Source organism: Babylonia areolata, chromosome 15 (assembly GCF_041734735.1).
Source record: "Babylonia areolata isolate BAREFJ2019XMU chromosome 15, ASM4173473v1, whole genome shotgun sequence".
Lineage (NCBI taxonomy): Eukaryota > Metazoa > Mollusca > Gastropoda > Neogastropoda > Buccinidae > Babylonia > Babylonia areolata.
In genome coordinates this window covers 1,480,148-1,505,147 of record NC_134890.1, presented here as the reverse complement: position 1 = coordinate 1,505,147, position 25,000 = coordinate 1,480,148, and the positions used below count along the sequence as shown (strand labels likewise).

Below are 25,000 nucleotides of genomic sequence, written 5' to 3'. Positions count from 1 at the left end.
ATTAACGCCACGACCTTTACACTATTAACACCACGGCCTTTACACCATTTACACCACGGCCTTTACACCATTAACACCACGCCCTTTACACCATTACCACCACGGCCTTTACACCGTTTACACCACAGCCTTTACACCATGAACACCACGGCCTTTACACCATTAACACCACGGCCTTTACACCATTCACACCACGGCCTTTTCACCATTCACACCACGGCCTTTGCAACATTTACACTACGGCCTTTACACCATTCACACCATGGCCATTTACACCATCAACACCACGGCCTTTACACCATCACCACCACGGCCATTTACAGGACAGTCTTTACACCATTTACACCACGGCCTTTACACCATTAACACCACAGCCTTTACACCATTCACACCACAGCCTTAACACCATTTACACCACAGCCTTTACACAATTAACACCACGGCCTTTACACCATTCACACCACGGCCTTTACACCATGAACACCACAGCCTTTACACAATTAACACCACGGCCTTTACACCATTCACACCACGGCCTTTGCACCATGAACACCACGGCCTTTACACCATTTACACCACGGCCTTTATACCATGAACACCACAGCCTTTACACCATTCACACCACGGCCTTTGCAACATTTACACCACAGCCTTTACACCATTCACACCATGGCCATTTACACCACAGCCTTTATACCATTAACACCACGGCTTTACACCATTTCACATCACGGCCTTTACACCATTCACACCATGGCCATTTACACCACAGCCTTTATACCATCAACACCACGGCCTTTGCAACATTTACACCACAGCCTTTACACCATTCACACCATGGCCATTTACACCACAGCCTTTATACCATGAACACCACGGCCTTTACACCATGAACACCACGGCCTTTACACCATGAACACCACGGCCTTTACACCATTTGCATCACAGCCTTTACACCATGAACACCACGGCCTTTACACCATTAACGCCACGACCTTTACACTATTAACACCACGGCCTTTACACCATTTACACCACAGCCTTTACACTATTAACACTACGGCATTTACACCATTAACACCACGGCCTTTACAACATCAACACCACAGCCTTTACACCATCAACACTACGGCCTTTACACCATTTACACCACGACCTTTACACCACAGCATTTACACCACGGCCTTTACATCATTTACACCACGACCTTTACACCATTCACACCATGGCCATTTACACCATCAACACCACGGCCTTTACACCATCACCACCACGGCCATTTACAGGACAGCCTTTACACCATTAATACCACAGCCTTTACACCATCTACACCACGGCCTTTACACCATTTACACCACGGCCTTTACACCATTTACACCACGGCCTTTACACCATTTACACCACGGCCTTTACACCATTCACACCACGGCCTTTACACCATTCACACCACGGCCTTTACACCAATTACACCCACGGCATTAAAACCACGGCCTTTACATAACGGCATTAACACCACGGTCTTTACACTATTTACACCACTGCCTTTACACCAGGGCCTTTACACTGCTTCTTTACACCACAGCCTTTACACAGAGGACCTAACACCACAGCATTAATTTTACATCACGGCTGGGAAGGTTGTACAGACACCAGGGAAAGCTGTACAGACAGCGGGGAAAGCTGTATAGACAGCAGGGAAAGCTGTACAGAAGGCTGATAGACAGCAGGGAAAGCTGTACAGAAGGCTGATAGACAGCAGGGAAAGCTGTACAGACAGCGGGGAAAGCTGTATAGACAGCAGGGAAAGTTGTACAGACAGCAGGGAAAGCTGTATAGAAAACTGATAGACAGCAGGGAAAGCTGTACAGACAGCAGGGAAAGCTGTATAGAAAACTGATAGACAGCAGGGAAAGCTGTATAGACAGCAGGGAAAGTTGTATAGACACCAGGTAAAGCTACACAGACACCAGGTTAAGCTGTATAGACACCAGGTAAAGTTGTATAGACACCAGGTAAAGCTGTATAGACACCAGGTAAAGCTGTACAGACACCAGGTAAAGCTGTATAGACACCAGGTAAAGCTACACAGACACCAGGTAAAGCTGTACAGACACCAGGTAAAGCTACACAGACACCAGGTAAAGCGGTATAGACACCAGGTAAAGCTGCACAGACACCAGGTAAAGCGGTAAAGACACCAGGTAAAGCGGTATAGACACCAGGTAAAGCTACACAGACACCCGGGAAAGCTACAAAGCTGCACAGACACCAGGGAAAGCTAGAAAGCTGTATAGACACCAGGGAAAGCTACAAAGCTGTATAGACACCAGGGAAAGCTACAAAGCTGCACAGACACCAGGGAAAGCTACAAAGCTGTATAGACATCAGGGAAAGCTACAAAGCTGCACAGACACCAGGGAAAGCTACAAAGCTGTATAGACATCAGGGAAAGCTACAAAGCTACACAGACACCAGGGAAAGCTACAAAGCTACACAGACATCAGGGAAAGCTACAAAGCTGCACAGACACCAGGGAAAGCTACAAAGCTGTATAGACACCAGGGAAAGCTACAAAGCTACACAGACACCAGGGAAAGCTACAAAGCTGCAGACACCAGGGAAAGCTACAAAGCTGTATAGACATCAGGGAAAGCTACAAAGCTACACAGACACCAGGGAAAGCTACACAGACACCAGGGAAAGCTACAAAGCTGTATAGACACCAGGTAAAGCTACAAAGCTGTATAGACACCAGGGAAAGCTACACAGACACCAGGTAAAGCTACACAGACACCCGGGAAAGCTACAAAGCTGCACAGACACCAGGGAAAGCTAGAAAGCTGTATAGACACCAGGGAAAGCTACAAAGCTGTATAGACACCAGGGAAAGCTACACAGACACCAGGGAAAGCTACAAAGCTGTATAGACACCAGGTAAAGCTACACAGACACCAGGGAAAGCTACAAAGCTACACAGACACCAGGGAAAGCTACAAAGCTGTATAGACACCAGGGAAAGCTACACAGACACCAGGGAAAGCTACAAAGCTGTATAGACACCAGGGAAAGCTACAAAGCTACACAGACACCAGGGAAAGCTACACAGACACCAGGGAAAGCTACAAAGCTGTATAGACACCAGGTAAAGCTACAAAGCTGTATAGACACCAGGGAAAGCTACACAGACACCAGGGAAAGCTACACAGACACCAGGGAAAGCTATAAAGCTGCACAGACACCAGAGAAAGCTACAAAGCTGCACAGACACCAGGGAAAGCTACAAAGCTACACAGACACCAGGGAAAGCTACACAGACACCAGGGAAAGCTACAAAGCTGTATAGACACCAGGTAAAGCTACACAGACACCAGGGAAAGCTACAAAGCTACACAGACACCAGGGAAAGCTACAAAGCTGTATAGACACCAGGGAAAGCTACACAGACACCAGGGAAAGCTACAAAGCTGTATAGACACCAGGTAAAGCTACACAGACACCAGGGAAAGCTACAAAGCTGCACAGACACCAGGGAAAGCTACAAAGCTGCACAGACACCAGGGAAAGCTACAAAGCTACACAGACACCAGGGAAAGCTACACAGACACCAGGGAAAGCTACAAAGCTACACAGACACCAGGGAAAGCTACAAAGCTACACAGACACCAGGGAAAGCTACAAAGCTGTATAGACACCAGGGAAAGCTACAAAGCTACACAGACACCAGGGAAAGCTACACACAGACACCAGGGAAAGCTACAAAGCTGCATAGACACCAGGGAAAGCTACACACAGACACCCGGGAAAGCTACAAAGCTACACAGACACCAGCTAAAGCGGTATAGACACAGGGAAGCTGCACAGACCGCCGGGAAAGGTGCCACACGTTACCTGCTTTCCAGGTAGAATCGTCGTGGAAGAGGATGTCCCTGGCACGGAACCTCGTGATGGCGGTGGCCGTGTCGTTGGAGCCATCTTTCTCCATCTGGCGGAGTATGCTGGTCGTGGAGTCCCTTCTGTACACCCACAGGGAGCCTTGTCCACTTCAAAAGTCCTAGCTCATTCGATAACAAGAAGAAGAACAACAACAACAACAAGACCAAGAAGAAGAAGAAGAAGAAGACCATGAAGAAGAAGAAAAAGAAGAGGAGAAGACCAAGAAGAACAAGACCAAGAAGAAGAAGAAAAAGAAGAGGAGAAGACCAAGAAGAACAAGACCAAGAAGAAGAAGAAAAAGAAGAGGAAGAAGACCAACAACAACAAGACCAAGAAGAAGAAGAAGAAGAAGAAGAAGAAGAAGAAGAAGAAGAAGAAGAACAACAACAACAACAACAACAACAACAACAACAACAACAACAACAACAACAACAACAACAACAACAACAACAACAACAAGACCAAGAAGAAGACCAAGAAGAAGAAGAAGAAGAAGAAGAAGAAGAAGAAGAAGAAGAACAACAACAACAACAACAACAACAACAACAACAACAACAACAACAACAACAACAAGACCAAGAAGAAGAAGAAGAAGAAGAAGAAGAAGAAGAAGAAGAAGAGCAACAACAACAACAACAATGATATAATAATAATAATAATAATAATAATAATAATGGTAACATAAGTAGTAGTAGTCGTGCTAGAAGCAGCAGCAGCAGTGATAACAACAATAACACAAACAATACATATATACAGCGTGTTTAACCAGCTAGAAGTTTTTACGTCAGTCAGACACAAAACAACACACACATAAACGTGAAAGAAATAAGTGTGGATCCATACAATACAGCTGGCGGAGGTGAGTGTCTTAGTTATGGAGAGGACGCTTGAAAAGGAATTTTTTTTAGAATTGTTTTCTATAGGGTGTGATTGATGGATGGATGGTTTATTCATATAAGGCCATTGCCCCTCATGAACTGGGTAAACAATACAGTATATGCATTTGACTAATAATCATAATCTTAATCCTAATGAGTTCAGCAATCATGAAGTCATTACCGATCGCAACTGGAATGCAATCCTTTCATTACAAGAAGCCATAAGTAAACTTAACCGTAGTTGACTTGGATACCTATAGAATTTTGATGGAATATATCGTGTTCTCACATCAGTCAATACTGGACAATATAAAACAAAATGCATCTCATCTTCTTTTCCAGTTTTGCATAATGGACAAACTAAATCTTTTTCGGTATGCTTACTATAACGTAATCGATGTTGAGCAATTTCAGAGATACCAAATCTAAACTTAGTCATGACAAATTTCAAGTGTCTATCTAAATCCATTCGCAGGTACAATTTAATATCATGAACAGTACAAAACGTTCGATATATTTCAAATATATCGCTACTTTTAATATGAGAGTCCCACTCTTGCCATCTGCATACAATTAATCTGTCTTTAAACTCATTTATAAACGATCTAACATCTTGAACTCCTTGATTTTCCCATACATATCCAAAACCAAACTGAAACAATTTACAACGGACATTCGAAACCCAATTTCTCTTATTTCTTGCATCCAGGTCAAGTAACATTCTATAAGCTCTACGTGGCAACCTATATTCCTCCAACCTAGTTAATTTCAGCTGACGGAGGTGAGTGTCTTAGTTATGGAGAGGACGCTTGAAAGGGAATTTTGTTAGAATTGTTTTCTCAAGGGTGTGATTGAGGGGCTGCGAGAGACTGGAAAATGCAGTGAATACCAGATGTGCACAGCTGGAGAAAGACCTTCTGGGTCCCCAGTCTCCATCCTTACCCTTTCTTTCCCCAGTCCACCACGTGCAGGTGCGTGGAGGACACAGCCAGGGCCGCGAAAGACGTGCCCGTGAAATCGCTGACCTGAGAGCTCCGGCCTTGACCTTGGTAGTCGCTCCACTCCACCTTCTCGGACAGCGCGTCCACCCAGTACAGCCGCTTGGCTGCACGTGCAGTGAGGGAAAGGGAGACAGTCCAACTAGGATCTGAGAAACTAGTTTCTTGCATGATGACTAACGGAACACACACACACACACACACACACACACACACACACACACACACACACACACCCCGCACCACACACCACCACCACCACCACCACCACAAATCACTCCATTTTATGTTTGCTGACGACTGTGAGGAGGTCGTCGTGAGGTCCTGTTGTTTGTTGGATCTGGCTGCGGACCTCTTCGTTTGTCACGTGACCTGTGTGATGGACCCCCAGGATCTTCGTGTAGCATCTCATTTCTGTTGTCAGGATCTTTCTTTGTATGTCTACTGAGCTGGGAGCGTCCAGGTTTCGCAGGCATTGCTTCGCAGTATGTGGATTTCAGTGCGCAGGCTGATATTCTTGTCTCTCTAGATGGTTTGGAGTCTTGCTATCGCAGCTGTTGTTTTAGCATCCTTGCCACGATCTAAGGTTTGAACCTTCATCTGATATGATGGAGCCAAGGTATTTGATCGTCTTCATTATTTCTAAACTTGTCCCGCTGACTGATGTCTGAAGTAGGGTGCTGTTGATTATGAGTTTTGTCTTTTCGGCGCTGATTTCCACGCCAGATCCAGTGGCTGCTAAGCCCAGATGTTCCACCAAGCTGCAAGAGTCCTGCAAGACCACCAGTACCGTCCACAAAACGCAGATTGGTGATCGTTTTTCCCCAATGGAAACTGTGCCTCATGATCTTCCAAATCATTTTCCTTGATCCTCCCCAGAGAGACACTGAAGAGGGTGTGTGACAGCAGGCATCCCTGACGCACTCCAACTGTGGTGCAGCACTGGTGTCCCTTGTTACCATTCAGGAGTACAGCGCTTGTGGCCTTGCTGCAAAGTTGTTCGATCACTCGGACAAAGTTGGCATTTATGTTGTGCAACCGCATGGCAGACCATAAGGCAGCGTGTCAGACCCTGTCGAAGGCCTCCTTGAAGTCAAGACCTACGTGGTACAGGTTTTGTTGGCGCTGGAGTTACTTCTCACAGATTACTCTCAAGTTGAATGTCTGTTCGATGGTGCTCTCCCCTGTCCTGAAACCTGCCTGTTCTTCGGTTATAATCGTCTCTGCTTGAGGTTTCAGTCTGTCCAGTAGGATTTTCGGCATAACTTTGCTTGGATATCTTATCAAGCTGATGGTGTAATTGTTCTGGCACAACTGAGTATTTCCTTTCTTGGGCAGGGCGCTAAGTCATTGTGTCCAGGGAGTTGGCCATGCACCAGTGCTCCAGATCTTATCATGGGCGGTAGTGAGAGCAGTGGTCCTTGCCTCTCCTGTCTGAACCAGTTCTGTTGTCGACGTGTGTTGTCGATTCCTGCTGACTTTCCTTGTTTCAATGCCTTGACTGCTGCCTCCACTTCCTCATCTTGTGGGCTGGGCTGTGGACAATTCAGTGCTGCCGGGTCTCCATTGAGTTGGTGTTGTATAGCTGTGAGCAACGTCCCGTGGACAATTCAGCGCTGCCGGGTCTCCACTGAGTTGGTGTTGTATAGCTGTGAGCAACGTCCCGTGGACAATTCAGCGCTGCCGGGTCTCCACTGAGTTGGTGTTGTATAGCTGTGAGCAACGTCCCGACCATGTGTCTCGCATCTCCTTTTCTTCAGTACGGCACTTTCTGACTTGCTCTGGATATGTGTAGACCCCCCCACCCCCCCACCCGCCCCCTTTATTTGTGGTGAGATCTTTAACCGCTTGGTAAGCTTTCTTGGTATTATTTCTGTTTAGACTTTCTTCTTTTTCTGCACGCTGACGCTCGGTCAAGGTTTCTGTTGCCTTTTTCATTCCTTTCCTGGCTTTGTTGTTTGCCTCTGTACCCCCGATTCCCTTCTGGGTCCTTCCCCTGGCTTCAGTTCTCGGTTCGTATCAGACAGCTCTAAGAGCTATGTTGTGACCGATGGCGTTCTGGGGGCGCTGAGGTTTTCCCAAACTATCATTGGCTGTGACAGTTACTCCATGTCTATGTCGTTGTCACCTAAAGCTGTCAGAGGCGTCATCTTCCTCCCAGTCATTGCTTGGAACTCTTCCTGCAGGGTCCTTTCATTTCTCCAAGTTGAACGTTGGTTTGGTGATTTCCTTAAGGCACATCCTGAATGCAGTCATCACCAGATCATGCTCACTTCCAAGACCTGCCCCGGGGAAAGTGAGGCTACGTGCTGATCGGAAGCGGTTCGGGACCAGGGTGTTGTGTTGGCCAGCTGGGCTGTGCCACGTCATTCTTCCTTGTGCGCTGTGGACGCTAAGACCCCTAGCTGTGACCACACTGTTGGTGGCTGTAAACTCAAGAAACTGGAGTCCTCTGTTATTTGTCAGATGGTTGTGAGAAAGTCCGCAGGTGGCATGCCAGTGTGTCTGAGCATCTTGTCCAACTTTGGCGTTCCAGTCACCTTGTAGCACGAGGGCGTCTTTTTTGTGTGGTTCATCAAAGCCTTCTTGAAGCTGGTTGTACAAGTCTACTACACCAACCTCGCTATAGCTGGCCCTGGGTGCTCAGGCCTGTTCAACTGTGACGTTGAAGGGAGCTGCATTTAGATGGCTGGTGAGCAGGATGATGGACTCGGGGCGGAATCCCATCACTGTGTCCACGATGTCTTTGTGGACAAGTAACTCCACACCTTCTTCGTGTTCGTCTTGTTTCCGCTGAAGTACACCTTGTGCCCTTCGTCTGTTGTTGCTTCGCCTAAGTTCTCGTCCATCGTATCTCGCAGAGGCCAAGAAAGTTCTGGAGGTATGTTCATCTCGTGAGCCAACTCCTCAAGCTTTCCACCTTGCCTTCTTTAGTCATTCGGATGAGACGATAAACCGAGGTCTCGCGTGCAGCATGCCCTTAGCGCACGTAAAAGAACCCACGGCAACAAAAGGGTTGTTCCTGGCAAAATTCTGTAGAAAAATCCAAATCGATAGGAAAAAAACAAATAAAACTGCATGCAGGAAAAAATACCAAAAATGGGTGGCGCTGTAGTGTAGCGACGCGCTCTCCATGGGGAGAGCAGCCTGAATTTCACACAGAGAAATCTGTTGTGATAAAAAGAAATACAAATACAAACAAATGTTGGGGTGATCCACGTGCCATTGACAATGTTATGTCTGGCACGGAGCTTAGTTCTGGGGACATCAGTACAACATACGTCACCTCCAGACAACAAACGTACTGCCTCTCTCCAGAGCCCCCCTACATTGCTGAGCAATAATCGTTTTCACACACACACACACCGCGCGTACACACACACAGACACACATACAAACACACACTCACAAATACACACACACGCACATACTCACACACACACACTGAGCGCGCGCGTCCGCACAAACACACACACACACACACATGCACACACACACGCACACTCACTCACACACCCACACACACACACAAACACACACACACACACACACACACACACACACACACACACACACACACACACACACACACACAAAAACACACACAAAAACACACACACACACACTCACACACACACACTCACACACACTGACACTGACACTCACACACACGCACACACACACACACACACTGACACTCACACACACATGCACACACACACGCACACTCACTCACACACCCACCCACACCCACACACACACACTCACTGGCCCTGTCCACAGCCAGACAGCGGGGATCAAGGAGAAAACGGCTGACAATGGTCTTCACTCCGCGACCATCGTACGACGCCCTTAAAATGGACGACTTGAGGAGACTGTATTCCAGCCAAAACAACGTGCTGTAGACCAACCCACAGTCACCTGTCTTTTACACAATGCTTAACTCACTCAGTACGGCCAGTCCTCTCTTTTCCTCTACACAGACCCCTCGGATGTCCAGTGGGTGTCTGAATGACCCAACCTTTAGCTTCCGTCGTCAGAACTGTGGTATTCTTTGTCAACATTCACCTCTTCAGTAAAAGAGCCTTCCGCTTGCACTATTTTGATGTTGGTAATTGAGGTGAAACGCTGTTAACGTCGTCTCTTTCGACGTCGTATGAGACGACGTTAACAGCGTTTCACCCCAGTTACCATCATCAAAGTATTGCAAGCGGAAGGCTCTTATACTGAAGAGGTGAATGTTGACAAAGAATACCACAATTCTGACGACGGAAACTAAAGGTTGGGTCATTCAGACACCCACTGGACATCCGAGGGGTCTGTGTTGAAGAGAAGAGAGGACTGGCCGTACTGAGTGAGTTAAAAGAAATGTACAAACACAAATTAGCTTTGTATTCAAAAGGACAGAGTGGAGCAATCCCATGAAGAAATGAGGAAAGCCAAAAGTCATTGCAACAGAGTTGTTGCTCAAGTCAAAAGACAATATTGGTCTAATTATTGTATTGAAAAAGTTTCAGATTACAAAGATACAAAGAAGATATGGAAGGAAATTCATTCGAATATACAGAAATGTCGATTTCCAATTAATTATAACAATCATCATTATGATAGAAATGATAATAATCCAAATGATGATAATAATATCATTTATTTTCAGTCTAATATCATCATCTTAGATGAACAGACTATAAATAAATAAACGAACTTTGTATTCAAGACAGGCATAGCCTTTTAATCCTGAATAAGCTACACACAATATACGGACAATACATATATTATGTGTAGCATCTTCAGGAATTAAAGCTATGCCGGTCTCGAATAAAAAGCTAATTCGTGTTTGCACATTTCTTCTGTCATTGCTGCTGTGTGTACACGTCAAATGATCGGTATAAGGTCAGGCCCGGTACTTCCTTTTTTGAGGAAGTGTCTGGGTTTGTTCCGATTTACCTTTTGTTTACCTGTGTGCTAGATGAATCAGTAGCTTAAACAGCACTGATCTGAGGTTGTGTACCTTGTAGATGGAGAAAGAGAGAGTTACCACTTGAGGTTGCGTACCTTGTAGATGGAGAAAGAGAGAGTTACCACTCTTTGTTTATGATTTGTTCTTCTGGCTTCATTGTTTCTTCGTTTCTGACAGAATGGCCACGTGATTACAACTGAGTGATCTTCAGGCGAGAAGCCATCCGGTTGACAATCGTGCCCGCACTATGCCCTTCAAAACAGCAAAGGAGGCAACTGCTGTCTCAATGATCTTGACTTGAATTTGATTATAGTGGAGAGTGTCTTGCTCCGAGTTACATCCTAGTCCTTCATATTTACAGTACAGCCTTTAGGCTTCCTCGTCCACCCGTGTATCTTAATGCTTCCATTATCCACCCGTTTACCTGAAGGCTTCCCTCACCCACCCGTAAACCTTAAGTATTCCCTCATCCAATCGTATACCTTAAGTCTTCCCTCACCCACCCGGAAACCATAAGTCTTCCCTCCTCCACCCGTATACCTTAAGTCTTCCCTCCTCCACCCGTATACCTTAAGTCTTCCCTCCACCCGTATACCTTAAGTCTTCCCTCCTCCACCCGTATACCTTAAGTCTTCCCTCCACCCGTATACCTTAAGTGTTCCCTCCACCCATATACCTTAAGTCTTCCCTCCACCCGTTTACCTTAAGTCTTCCCTCATCCACCCGTATACCTTAAGTCTTCCCTCATCCACCCGTATACCTCCACCCATATACCTTAAGTCTTCCCTCCTCCACCCGTATACCTTAAGTCTTCCCTCCTCCACCCGTATACCTCCACCCGTATACCTTAAGTCTTCCCTCATCCACCCGTATACCTTAAGTCTTCTCTCCTCCACCCGTATACCTTAAGTCTTCCCTCATCCAACCGTATACCTTAAGTCTTCCCTCCTCCAACCGAATACCTTAAGGCTTCCCTCGTCATAACATATCATCTACCCACAAATAACAGACATCTTCTTACCCACCCAGAAATAACAGACATCTTCTTATCCACCCAGAAATAACAGACGTCTTCCTATCCACCCCAAAATGACTAACATCCATCTACCAACCCGCAAATAACAAACTATTTGACTAAATGTTGTAGTTCATCCACAAACGGCAATGATATATACGATTCGATAATCTTGATTACAAAGACGACTTTCATAATGACGCCAGTGAATGCTACATCCACCAACACCCCCCTGACGACGCCAGTGAATGCTACATCCACCAACATCCCCCTGATGACGCCAGTGAATGCTACATCCACCAACATCCCCCTGATGACGCCAGTCAATGCTACATCCACCAACACCCTCCTGATAACGCCAGTCAATGCTACATCCACCAACACCCTCCTGATGACGCCAGTGAATGCTACATCCACCAACACCCTCCTGATGACGCCAGTCAATGCTACATCCACCAACACCCTCCTGATGACGCCAGTGAATGCTACATCCACCAACACCCTCCTGATGACGTCAGTGAATGCTACATCCACCAACACCCCCCTGATGACGCCAGTGAATGCTACATCCACCAACATCCCACTGATGACGCCAGTGAATGCTACATCCACCAACACCCTCCTGATGACGCCAGTGAATGCTACATCCACCAACACCCCCCTGATGACGCCAGTCAATGCTACATCCACCAACACCCCCCTGATGACGCCAGTCAATGCTACATCCACCAACACCCCCCTGATGACGCCAGTCAATGCTACATCCACCAACATCCCCCTGATGACGCCAGTGAATGCTACATCCACCAACACCCCACTGATGACGCCAATCAATGCTACATCCACCAACACCCCCCTGATGACGACTATAATAATGACGCCAGTAAATGCTACATCCACCAACACCCCCCTGATGACGCCAGTGAATGCTACATCCACCTACATCCCCTTGAATGGCCGACGAGCATGATATGTTGATGATGAGAATGGCGCCAATGATGATGACTTTCCCCACCCCTCTGACTGATGAGTTCATGATCACGATGACGACACTAACAACAATGACTATCCCTACCTCTGAATCAGCTGTGATAACGACAGTTGCCTTCTGAGAATTTCTCGTGTCGATTCAAGAATCTATGGTGAACACCCTTTACTCTTTGCTGCTCCCCATATTTCGAACAACCTTACACACCATATCGGTTCCATCTGACAGTCCCTAATTTTTCGCTGTTCATTGAAAACTCATCTTTTCAAAGCATGTCTGTAAACATCTTCAACACCGCGCCATGCCTGTCACGTCACTCTGTGTATGAGGAATGAGAGAGAGAGAGAGAGAGAGAGAGAGAGAGAGAGAGAGAGAGAGAGACAGACAGACAGAGAGAGAGAGACAGAGACAGAGACAGAGAGAGACAGAGAGAGAGAGACAGTGACAGACAGACAGAGACAGAGACAGAGATACAGAGAGAGACACAGAGAGAGAGACAGTGACAGACAGACAGAGACAGAGACAGAGATACAGAGAGAGACAGAGAGAGAGACAGTGACTGAGACAGAGAGAGAGAGAGAGACAGTGACAGAGACACAGAGAGACAGAGACAGAGAGAGAGAGAGACAGAGACAGAGACAAAGAGACAGAGAGAGAGACAATGACAGAGACAGAGAGACAGAGAGAGAGACAGAGAGAGAGACAGAGAGAGAGTCACAGACAGAGAGACAGACAGAGAGACAGAGAGAGAGAGACACACACACAGAGACAGAGACAGACACAGAGAGACAGAGAGAGAGACAGAGAGAGAGAGACAGAGACAGAGAGACAGAGTCAGACAGAGAGAGACAGAGACAGAGAGACAGAGACAGAGACAGAGACAGAGAGAGAGAGAGAGAGAGAGAGAGCTCACGAATGGTTCATATGATTTGTAAATTTCCCTTTCATGTGAAGCGTCCGAGCCCTTAGAAAGAAAAGATGCAATTCAAATGTACATTATCATCATTATCAGCATCATTATCAGCATAATTATCATTATTATCATCGACAGCATGGCAGCGAGGTCAAGGACGACGACTCACCCCTCAGAGTAGTCCAGGGCCAGGGACGTGGGGTCGGTGAGCCCGGTGAGCACGGTCCTGCGGTGAGCGGTGAGCAGCGACCTCATGACGATACGACCTGTAGGGGACTCCGCCACGAACAGCAGGCGTGCCACGGGGTCCAGGGCCAGCGCCTTGCTCACCTCGCCTGCACTCACGTTGTCGTGTTGCCATATCGAAAGTACAGAAGAAAAGGTAACTCAATGTCGAAGAAAAGGTAACTCTAATAATATGCGCAACGGCGTGCGCAGAAGAACAATAACAGCGGTCGTCTTGACTTATGTTTGCAAGCGGGACAAAGCTAACTCCACCCACACACGATAAAACGGTAGCCGGGAGGGTGGTGGTGGTGGTGGGGGAGGGGGAGTTAGTGTGTTATACTGTGCTGCGCTATACTTTGCTGCACTGGGCTGTGCTGTACTGTACGGTGTTTTACTATACTGTACTGAACTATATTATCCTACATTCTACTGTGCTGCACTGTACTGCTCTGCACTATACTGTGCTGCACTATACTGACCTACACTATACTGTGCTGCACTATACTGACCTACACTATACTGTGTTGCACTATATTGACCTACACTATACTGTGTTGCACTATACTGACCTACACTATACTGTGTTGCACTATATTGACCTACACTATACTGTGCTGCACTATACTGACCTACACTATACTGTGTTGCACTATATTGACCTACACTATACTGTGCTGCACTATACTGACCTACACTATACTGCGTTACACTATACTGACCTACACTATACTGTGTTGCACTATATTGACCTACACTATACTGTGCTGCACTATACTGACCTACACTATACTGCGTTACACTATACTGACCTACACTATACTGTGTTGCACTATATTGACCTACACTATACTGTGCTGCACTATATTGACCTACACTATACTGTGCTGCACTATACTGACCTACACTATACGGTGTTGCACTATATTGACCTACACTATACTGTGCTGCACTATACTGACCTACACTATACTGCGTTACACTATACTGACCTACACTATACTGCGTTACACTATACTGACCTACACTATACTGTGCTGCACTATACTGACCTACACTATACTGTGCTGCACTATACTGACCTACACTATACTGTGCTGCACTATATTGACCTACACTATACTGACCTGCACTATACTGACCTACACTATACTGTGCTGCACTATACTGACCTACACTATACTGCGTTACACTATACTGACCTACACTATACTGTGCTGCACTATATTGACCTACACTATACTGTGCTGCACTATATTGACCTACACTATACTGTGCTGCACTATACTGACCTACACTATACTGTGCTGCACTATATTGACCTACACTATACTGTGCTGCACTATACTGACCTACACTATACTGCGTTACACTATACTGACCTACACTATACTGCGTTACACTATACTGACCTACACTATACTGTGCTGCACTATACTGACCTACACTATACTGTGCTGCACTATACTGACCTACACTATACTGTGCTGCACTATACTGACCTACACTATACTGTGTTGCACTATATTGACCTACACTATACTGTGCTGCACTATACTGACCTACACTATACTGTGTTGCACTATACTGACCTACACTATACTGCGTTACACTATACTGACCTACACTATACTGCGTTACACTATATTGACCTACACTATACTGTGCTGCACTATACTGACCTACACTATACTGTGTTGCACTATATTGACCTACACTATACTGTGTTGCACTATACTGACCTACACTATACTGTGTTGCACTATATTGACCTACACTATACTGTGCTGCACTATATTGACCTGCACTATTCTGTGTTGCACTATATTGACCTACACTATACTGTGATGCACTATACTGACCTACACTATACTGTGCTGCACTGTACTGTGCTATACTATGTGCTATACTATGCTGTGCTGCAATATACAGTATACCGTGCTACACTTTACTGCCCTTCACTCTACTGCCATACACTTTACTGTGCTACACAACACTGTGTTACACTATACTGTACTACGCTATACTGAGTTACACTATACTGCGCCACACTTTTCAATGCTGCACTATACTGTGCTACACTATACTGTGCTACACTATACTGCTCTGCACTATATCGTGCTGCACTGCATTATACTGTGTTACACTATATTGTGCTGCACTATACTGTTATACCATGCTATTTTATACAATACTGTGCTACACTATACTGTGCTACACTATACTGTGCTACACTATACTGTACTGTGCTGCAATATACTGTGCTGCAATATACTGTGCTACACTCTTCTGTACTGTGCTACACTATACTGTATGTGCTACACTATGCTGTGCTACACTATACTGTGTTACACTACACTGTGTTACACTATGCTGTGCTACACTATACTGTGTTACACTACACTGTGCTACACTATGCTGTGCTACACTATACTGTGTTACACTACACTGTGTTACACTATGCTGTGCTACACGTACCAACCTGTCAAGCTTCCCATCCCCACACCACGACCTTGACCTTGCTGTCAACTGAATGTGATCAGACAATTTTGTCTTTTGCTAAACAGTCTTTTGTTAAGTCGAGTGTTGGCCTAGAGGTAACGCGTCCGCCTAGGAAACGAGAGAATCTGAGCGCGCTGGTTCAAATCCCACTTATCCCCCTCCACTAGACCTTGAGTGGCGGTCCTGACGCTAGTCGGAGGAGACGATAAACCGAGGTCCCGTGTGCTGCATGCACTTAGCGCACGTAAAAGAACCCACGGCAACAAAATGATAATAAAAGGACATTTGGTACGCCCAGTCTTATGATACAAAGGCCTTGGGCGTTTACAAAAAAAAAAAAAAAAAAAAAAAAATGCTATGACGTGTGCATACTAAATGCACACAAACACACCCGCACGCACAGATCATCCCATTCCAACTCCATCCCACAAACCCACGCCCACTCCACACACACGCGCACACACACACACATCCCAATCGTTCAAGGCATATGAACATGAGTACGTTTAATATAGTCAAAACAATAGAAGTTAAAAAAAAAAAGAAGAAAAGATTAAAACATAAAAGTGAAGACAAGTACTTATTTACCGATCTGAATGGCTGGAAATAAATGAGTTTTCAAAGAGGTTTTGAAAGAAGGGCAAGAAACAGCATGGCGGACAGGAAACGGAAGTGAGTTCCATGCGGAAGAAGCCATGAAAGAGAAAGTGTGTTTTCCAAATGATCTGGTTCTGTAGTAGGGAATTTTTAAGAGACGGTCATCACCTGATGACCGGAGCTGGCGAGATAGTAGTAATGCAGAAGCTCAGAAAAATAAGACGGAGACATGCCAATCATAAATTTATAGCACAGGAGAGAGAGTTTGTAATCTGTTCTTTTCTCAGTAGGTAACTACAGCTTCTCAATAGATTGTTACATGGTCGTCTTAAAAGCTTCAACTGATTATGTGAATAGTGTACCGAAATATGTATGTTGGTGTGTATGTATGTGTGTGTGTGTGTGTGTGTGTGTGTGTGTGAGTGAGTGCGCGCGTGCGTTGGGGGGTCGGGTGGGTGGGGTCGGGGGGGGGTGTTAATGGGGTAGGGGGAGTTGTGTATGTGCGTGCGTGCGTGCGTGCGTGCGTGCGTGCGTGCGTGTGTGTGTGTGTGTGTGTGTGTGTGCGTGTGATGTCTATCGGCGCTGTGTGAGTATGTATTGTAACCTTGCCAAAAGGGTGTCTTTGCCAATGGCAACATTTGTGTCATGTCAGGGTCTGGTAAGGGTCAGTATCAGGGTCAAGGTCATCGTCAGGGTCAAGGTCATCGTCAGGGTCAAGGTCATCGTCAGGGTCAAGGTCAAGGTCATCGTCAGGGTCAAGGTCACTGTCGGGGTCAAGGTCACGGTCAGTGTCAAGTTCAGGGTCAGTGACCTTTACCTTCCTGGTTCCGGTGCACCGTCTTCCAGTCGGACCCATTGACAAAGGCACTGCGGACCTCCCCGATGCCCTCGTCGCTCCAGTACACCCGCCGCTCCACAGGATCGAACTCCAGAGCCGTGGGCAGGTAGAGGCCCTGGATGGGCAGGGCCATGAAGCCCCCCTCTCCCGCGTGCATGATGTAGACAGACATCAGGCCAGACAGCAGGAAGAACTGTTCGTTGGCTCGTGTCACTATAACACACAGCGCGCATGATGTAGAGAGAGGAAAGACATAGTGTGCATGATGTAGAGAGAGGAGAGGAAAGACACAGTGTGCGTGATGTAGAAAGAGGAAAGACATAGTGTGCATGATGTAGAGAGAGGAAAGACACAGTGTGCATGATGTAGAGAGAGGAAAGACATAACGTGCATGATGTAGAGAGAGGAAAGACATAGTGTGCATGATGTAGAGAGAGGAAAGACATAGTGTGCATGATGTAGAGAGAGGAAAGACATAACGTGCATGATGTAGAGAGAGGAAAGACATAACGTGCATGATGTAGAGAGGAAAGACATAACGTGCATGATGTAGAGAGAGGAAAGACATAACGTGCATGATGTAGAGAGAGGAAAGACACAGTGTGCATGATGTAGAGAGAGGAAAGACACAGTGTGCATGATGTAGAGAGAGGAAAGACATAGTGTGCATGATGTAGAGAGAGGAAAGACACAGTGTGCATGATGTAGACATGTAGGGTATAAAAGAACATTCGAACCAAGCATGTTCGGGTGGAAAGAAATAGTCTTCGTCACAGCGCTATTGCGGATCTACCAATGACATACAAAAAATAACATTTAAGCATGCTTTTTTTTTTTAGCATGATGAATCGATTGCGGTATTCGAAGTGATAGAGCTGTTAAACTCATGTTATTTTTGTATATCTCAGGCATTTGAGAAATTATTTGAAGTCTGCAGTAAAAGAGGCATTGCAATCGCCTCAAGCACAAGGCAACGTGTAGCCGTTTTCTCTGGATCGATGTTCGACAGGCTTAGTTACACTCGGAAACTATGACATTCAATTTCTCTTTTATATTCATTTGTATCCACTTAAAAATATCTATATGCAGTAAACACGCTGATGATGTAGTTAGTGTCACTGTATATGTTCTGTCCAGAATGTGTATTTCTTTTCTTTTAACTGTGAACAAGCAAAAAGGTGTCATGCCGTATTCTAACCAAACATGGTCTAAATTCCGGCAACTGGGAACCGGGATTATGAATCTTCTGGATCGGAATCAAGCCTCAACAAAATAAACCGTTACCGATCCGGAAATACGGCTTTTTAAAAAAACTATTATTTTTAAGACTTACAACCTATTATTGGTATGACTGTGAAGACTTTTTCTTTCTCTGTTTAATCCAACTTTGGTATTGGCAGACAAAGTATTTCCAGAGAAATTTGATTTGTTAAAATTAACCATGGACACACACACACACACACACACACACACACACACACACACACACACAACCGAACACCGGATAGAATCACTTTGTTTACACAAGTGAGTCAAAAAGGAAAGAAAGACAAAAGTCAGGAACGAAAGCCAGCAGAAGCAGAAGTACCTGTGGTGTAGGTAAGGAAGGAAAGAAGCCAGCAGAAGCAGTACCTGTGGTGTAGGTAAGGAAGGAAAGCAAGCCAGCAGAAGCAGTACCTGTGGTGTAGGTAAGGAAAGAAAGAAGCCAGAAGCAGTACCTGTGGTGTAGGTAAGGAAGGAAAGAAGCCAGCAGAAGCAGTACCTGTGGTGTAGGTAAGGAAGGAAAGAAGCCAGAAGCAGTACCTGTGGTGTAGGTAAGGAAGGAAAGATGCCAGAAGCAGTACCTGTGGTGTAGGTAAGGAAGGAAAGAAGCCAGCAGAAGCAGTACCTGTGGTGTAGGTAAGGAAGAAAAGAAGCCAGCAGTAGTACCTGTGGTGTAGGTAAGGAAGGAAAGACGCCAGCAGAAGCAGTACCTGTGGTGTAGGTAAGGAAGGAAAGAAGCCAGCAGAAGCAGTACCTGTGGTGTAGGTAAGGAAGGAAAGAAGCCAGAAGCAGTACCTGTGGTGTAGGTAAGGAAGGAAAGCCAGCAGAAGCAGTACCTGTGGTGTAGGTAAGGAAGGAAAGCCAGCAGAAGCAGTACCTGTGGTGTAGGTAAGGAAGGAAAGCCAGCAGAAGCAGTACCTGTGGTGTAGGTAAGGAAGGAAAGAAGCCAGCAGAAGCAGTACCTGTGGTGTAGGTAAGGAAGGAAAGAAGCCAGCAGAAGCAGTACCTGTGGTGTAGGTAAGGAAGGAAAGAAGCCAGCAGAAGCAGTACCTGTGGTGTAGGTAAGGAAGGAAAGCAAGCCAGCAGAAGCAGTACCTGTGGTGTAGGTAAGGAAGGAAAGAAGCCAGCAGAAGCAGTACCTGTGGTGTAGGTAAGGAAGGAAAGAAGCCAGAAGCAGTACCTGTGGTGTAGGTAAGGAAGGAAAGAAGCCAGCAGAAGCAGTACCTGTGGTGTAGGTAAGGAAGGAAAGCAAGCCAGCAGAAGCAGTACCTGTGGTGTAGGTAAGGAAGGAAAGCCAGCAGAAGCAGTACCTGTGGTGAAGGTAAGGAAGGAAAGCCAGCAGAAGCAGTACCTGTGGTGTAGGTAAGGAAGGAAATCCAGCAGAAGCAGTACCTGTGGTGTAGGTAAGAAAGGAAAGAAGCCAACAGAAGCAGTACCTGTGGTGTAGGTAAGGAAGGAAAGCCAGCAGAAGCAGTACCTGTGGTGTAGGTAAGGAAGGAAAGCCAGCAGAAGCAGTACCTGTGGTGTAGGTAAGGAAGGAAAGATGCCAGCAGCAGCAGTACCTGTGGTGTAGGTAAGGAAGGAAAGACGCCAGCAGAAGCAGTACCTGTGGTGTAGGTAAGGAAGGAAAGAAGCCAACAGAAGCAGTACCTGTGGTGTAGGTAAGGAAGGAAAGAAGCCAACAGAAGCAGTACCTGTGGTGTAGGTAAGGAAGGAAAGCCAGCAGAAGCAGTACCTGTGGTGTAGGTAAGGAAGGAAAGCCAGCAGAAGCAGTACCTGTGGTGTAGGTAAGGAAGGAAAGAAGCCAGAAGCAGTACCTGTGGTGTAGGTAAGGAAGGAAATCCAGCAGAAGCAGTACCTGTGGTGTAGGTAAGGAAGGAAAGAAGCCAGCAGAAGCAGTACCTGTAGTGTAGGTAAGGAAGGAAAGCCAGCAGAAGCAGTACCTGTGGTGTAGGTAAGGAAGGAAAGAAGCCAGAAGCAGTACCTGTGGTGTAGGTAAGGAAGGAAATCCAGCAGAAGCAGTACCTGTGGTGTAGGTAAGGAAGGAAAGAAGCCAGCAGAAGCAGTACCTGTAGTGTAGGTAAGGAAGGAAAGCCAGCAGAAGCAGTACCTGTGGTGTAGGTAAGGAAGGAAAGAAGCCAGCAGAAGCAGTACCTGTGGTGTAGGTAAGGAAGGAAAGCCAGCAGAAGCAGTACCTGTGGTGTAGGTAAGGAAGGAAAGCCAGCAGAAGCAGTACCTGTGGTGTAGGTAAGGAAGGAAAGCCAGCAGAAGCAGTACCTGTGGTGTAGGTAAGGAAGGAAAGAAGCCAGCAGAAGCAGTACCTGTGGTGTAGGTAAGGAAGGAAAGCCAGCAGAAGCAGTACCTGTGGTGTAGGTAAGGAAGGAAAGCCAGCAGAAGCAGTACCTGTGGTGTAGGTAAGGAAGGACAGAAGCCAGCAGAAGCAGTACCTGTGGTGTAGGTAAGGAAGGAAAGAAGCCAGCAGAAGCAGTACCTGTGGTGTAGGTAAGGAAGGAAAGCCAGCAGAAGCAGTACCTGTGGTGTAGGTAAGGAAGGAAAGAAGCCAGCAGAAGCAGTACCTGTGGTGTAGGTAAGGAAGGAAAGCCAGCAGAAGCAGTACCTGTGGTGTAGGTAAGAAAGGAAAGCCAGCAGAAGCAGTACCTGTGGTGTAGGTAAGAAAGGAAAGAAGCCAGCAGAAGCAGTACCTGTGGTGTAGGTAAGGAAGGAAAGAAGCCAGCAGCAGTACCTGTGGTGTAGGTAAGGAAGGAAAGAAGCCAGCAGAAGCAGTACCTGTGGTGTAGGTAAGGAAGGAAAGCCAGCAGAAGCAGTACCTGTGGTGTAGGTAAGGAAGGAAAGATGCCAGAAGCAGTACCTGTGGTGTAGGTAAGGAAGGAAAGCCAGAGGCAGTACCTGTGGTGTAGGTAAGGAAGGAAAGATGCCAGAAGCAGTACCTGTGGTGTAGGTAAGGAAAGAAGCCAGCAGAAGCAGTACCTGTGGTGTAGGTAAGAAAGGAAAGCCAGCAGAAGCAGTACCTGTGGTGTAGGTAAGGAAGGAAAGAAGCCAGAAGCAGTACCTGTGGTGTAGGTAAGGAAGGAAGCCAGCAGAAGCAGTACCTGTGGTGTAGGTAAGGAAGGAAAGAAGCCAGCAGAAGCAGTACCTGTGGTGTAGGTAAGGAAGGAAAGCAAGCCAGCAGAAGCAGTACCTGTGGTGTAGGTGAGGAAGGAAAGAAGCCAACAGAAGCAGTACCTGTGGTGTAGGTAAGGAAAGAAAGAAGCCAGAAGCAGTACCTGTGGTGTAGGTAAGGAAGGAAAGCAAGCCAGCAGAAGCAGTACCTGTGGTGTAGGTAAGGAAAGAAAGCCAGCAGCAGTACCTGTGGTGTAGGTAAGGAAGAAAAGAAGCCAGCAACAGCAGTACCTGTGGTGCAGGTAAAGAAGGAAAGAAGCCAGCAGAAGCAGTACCTGTGGTGTAGGTAAGGAAGGAAAGCCAGCAGAAGCAGTACCTGTGGTGTAGGTAAGGAAGGGAAGAAGCCAGAAGCAGTACCTGTGGTGTAGGTAAGGAAGGAAAGCCAGCAGAAGCAGTACCTGTGGTGTAGGTAAGGAAGGAAAGCCAGAAGAAACAGTACCTGTGGTGTAGGTAAGGAAGGAAAGCCAGCAGAAGCAGTACCTGTGGTGTAGGTAAGGAAGGAAAGCCAGCAGAAGCAGTACCTGTGGTGTAGGTAAGGAAGGAAAGATGCCAGAAGCAGTACCTGTGGTGTAGGTAAGGAAGGAAAGCCAGCAGAAGCAGTACCTGTGGTGTAGGTAAGGAAGGAAAGAAGCCAGAAGCAGTACCTGTGGTGTAGGTAAGGAAGGAAAGAAGCCAGAAGCAGTACCTGTGGTGTAGGTAAGGAAGGGAAGAAGCCAGAAGCAGTACCTGTGGTGTAGGTAAGGAAGGAAAGCCAGGAGAAGCAGTACCTTTTGTGTAGGTAAGGAAGGAAAGCCAGCAGAAGCAGTACCTGTGGTGTAGGTAAGGAAGGAAAGCCAGCAGAAGCAGTACCTGTGGTGTAGGTAAGGAAGGAAAGAAGCCAGAAGCAGTACCTGTGGTGTAGGTAAGGAAGGAAAGAAGCCAGAAGCAGTACCTGTGGTGTAGGTAAGGAAGGAAAGAAGCCAGAAGCAGTACCTGTGGTGTAGGTGATCTTGAAGCCTCCAGCAGTGTGCGTGTCGTCAGAGTAGAAACGGATCCACAGCGCGTTGGAGAAAGAGGTGATGACAGAGGTAGGGGGGTCAGATCCACACATCCTTTTCCGGATAGGGCCGCTCTCGGAATCCCCCTCTCGTATCTGCGCACACAGCAGTCAACACCCATAAATGCACACTTTTGAAAAACCCTCAACACGACTTTTAAAATATCATTTTTTGAAAAAAAAAAAAGAAAGAAAGAAAGAAATAAGAAATAAGAGAAGGACGAGGAGGAAGAGAAGAAGAAGAGGAGGAGGGGGAGGACAAGGAGGAGGAGGAGGAAGAAGAAGAAGAAGAAGAAGAAGAAGAAGAAGAAGAAAGAGGAGGAGGAGGGAGAGAAGAAGTAGAAGAAGAGGAGGAGGAGGAGGACAAGGAGGAGGAGGAGAAGAAGAAGAAGAAGAAGAAAGAGGAGGAAGAGGAGGAGGAGGAGGAGGGAGGAGGGAGGAGGGAGGACCCACCAGCAGGTGATCAGCCCCACAGTCCTCCTCATACTCCAGGTCCAGCTCGTGGAAGGCCAGAGAGATCCTCTCCCCCTCCCCCCTCTGGATGACGTACACACAGTCCTGCTGATACGGGTAGCTGCCCGGGTACCCCGGCGACGTCAGCACGCCCGTCGGGTTGGTGAACACCCCTCCACACCCAGCTGTGTGTCAGGAAGGGTGGGTAAAGGGTAACTGTGTGTGCGATCATCGTAGCGGTGATCAATGATGTAATGGCGAAGCTGAAGAGGCGACAGATGATGGTGGTGGTGGTGATGATGGTGACGATAAACGATGTGATTAGTATGGTGAAATTAGATGAAATGAAATGAAATTATTGTGCTTAGAGCCTCGCCGACCACTAAGGCCATCTCAAGGCTATCGCCGCGTTAATAACTACTACAAGTGTAAAAAAAAAAACCAATTAAAACGAGTCACCACTTCAAACTTTCCACTCCAAAGTTTAAAAAAAAAAAAAACTTCCATAGTTTAACTCTTTCCATACGAACGGCGAAAGAGACGACGTTAACAGCGTTTCACCCCAATGACCATCATCAAAATATTGCAAGCGGAAGGCTCTTATACTGAAGACGTGAAGGTTGACCACAGTTCTGACGACGAAAGCTAAAGGTTGGGTCATTCAGACACCCACTGGACCTCCGAGGGGTCTGTGTAGAGGAGAAGAGAGGACTGGCCGTACTGAGTGAGTTAAAACCTTCATATCTGGTCAAAAATGTTCACTTCTTTTAAGAAGTCCATCAGCGCCCACGGAGGGACATCGCGAAACAAGGTCTTCAAAGAAACCGCCGTGTAATGTCTGTGTCTAATTGTCTATGTCTGTGAAATTAGATGACAATAATGTCAAGCTGAAGAGCAACAGAGGATGTTGGTGATGTTGATAAGAAGATAAACATGGCGACTTTGAAAACTGGTATTATTGTGAGATATAATGGAGAGAAGAAGAAGAAGAAGAAGAAGAAGAAGAAGAAGAAACACAGACACACGTATAAGCGCGCATGCAGACGAAAACACATGACACACATACACTAAAACACACATACGCACACTAAAACACACATACGCATACTAAAACACACCCTCGCACATTAGAACACACCTACACACGGTAAAAATAACACACACACTGAAACTGAACCTCTCTCTCTCTCTCTCTCTCTCTCTGTCACACACATATACACA

At 46.5% G+C, this 25,000-nt stretch overlaps 1 protein-coding gene across 2 annotated transcripts in view; it reads right to left on the bottom strand.

Annotated features, from left to right (window-relative positions):
* The window catches only part of LOC143290359 (uncharacterized), a 44,349-nt gene that overhangs the window by 8,734 nt on the left and 10,615 nt on the right, over positions 1–25,000 (bottom strand). For both annotated transcript variants that reach the window (XM_076599728.1, XM_076599727.1), the window contains exons 3-9: positions 23,780–23,964; positions 23,263–23,422; positions 17,827–18,060; positions 13,855–14,020; positions 9,578–9,708; positions 5,754–5,916; positions 3,889–4,013 (exon numbers count right to left, since the gene is read on the bottom strand). In XM_076599728.1, coding sequence (XP_076455843.1) covers positions 3,889–4,013; positions 5,754–5,916; positions 9,578–9,708; positions 13,855–14,020; positions 17,827–18,060; positions 23,263–23,422; positions 23,780–23,964 — 1,164 coding nt within the window. The remainder of the gene's footprint in view (positions 1–3,888; positions 4,014–5,753; positions 5,917–9,577; positions 9,709–13,854; positions 14,021–17,826; positions 18,061–23,262; positions 23,423–23,779; positions 23,965–25,000) is intronic.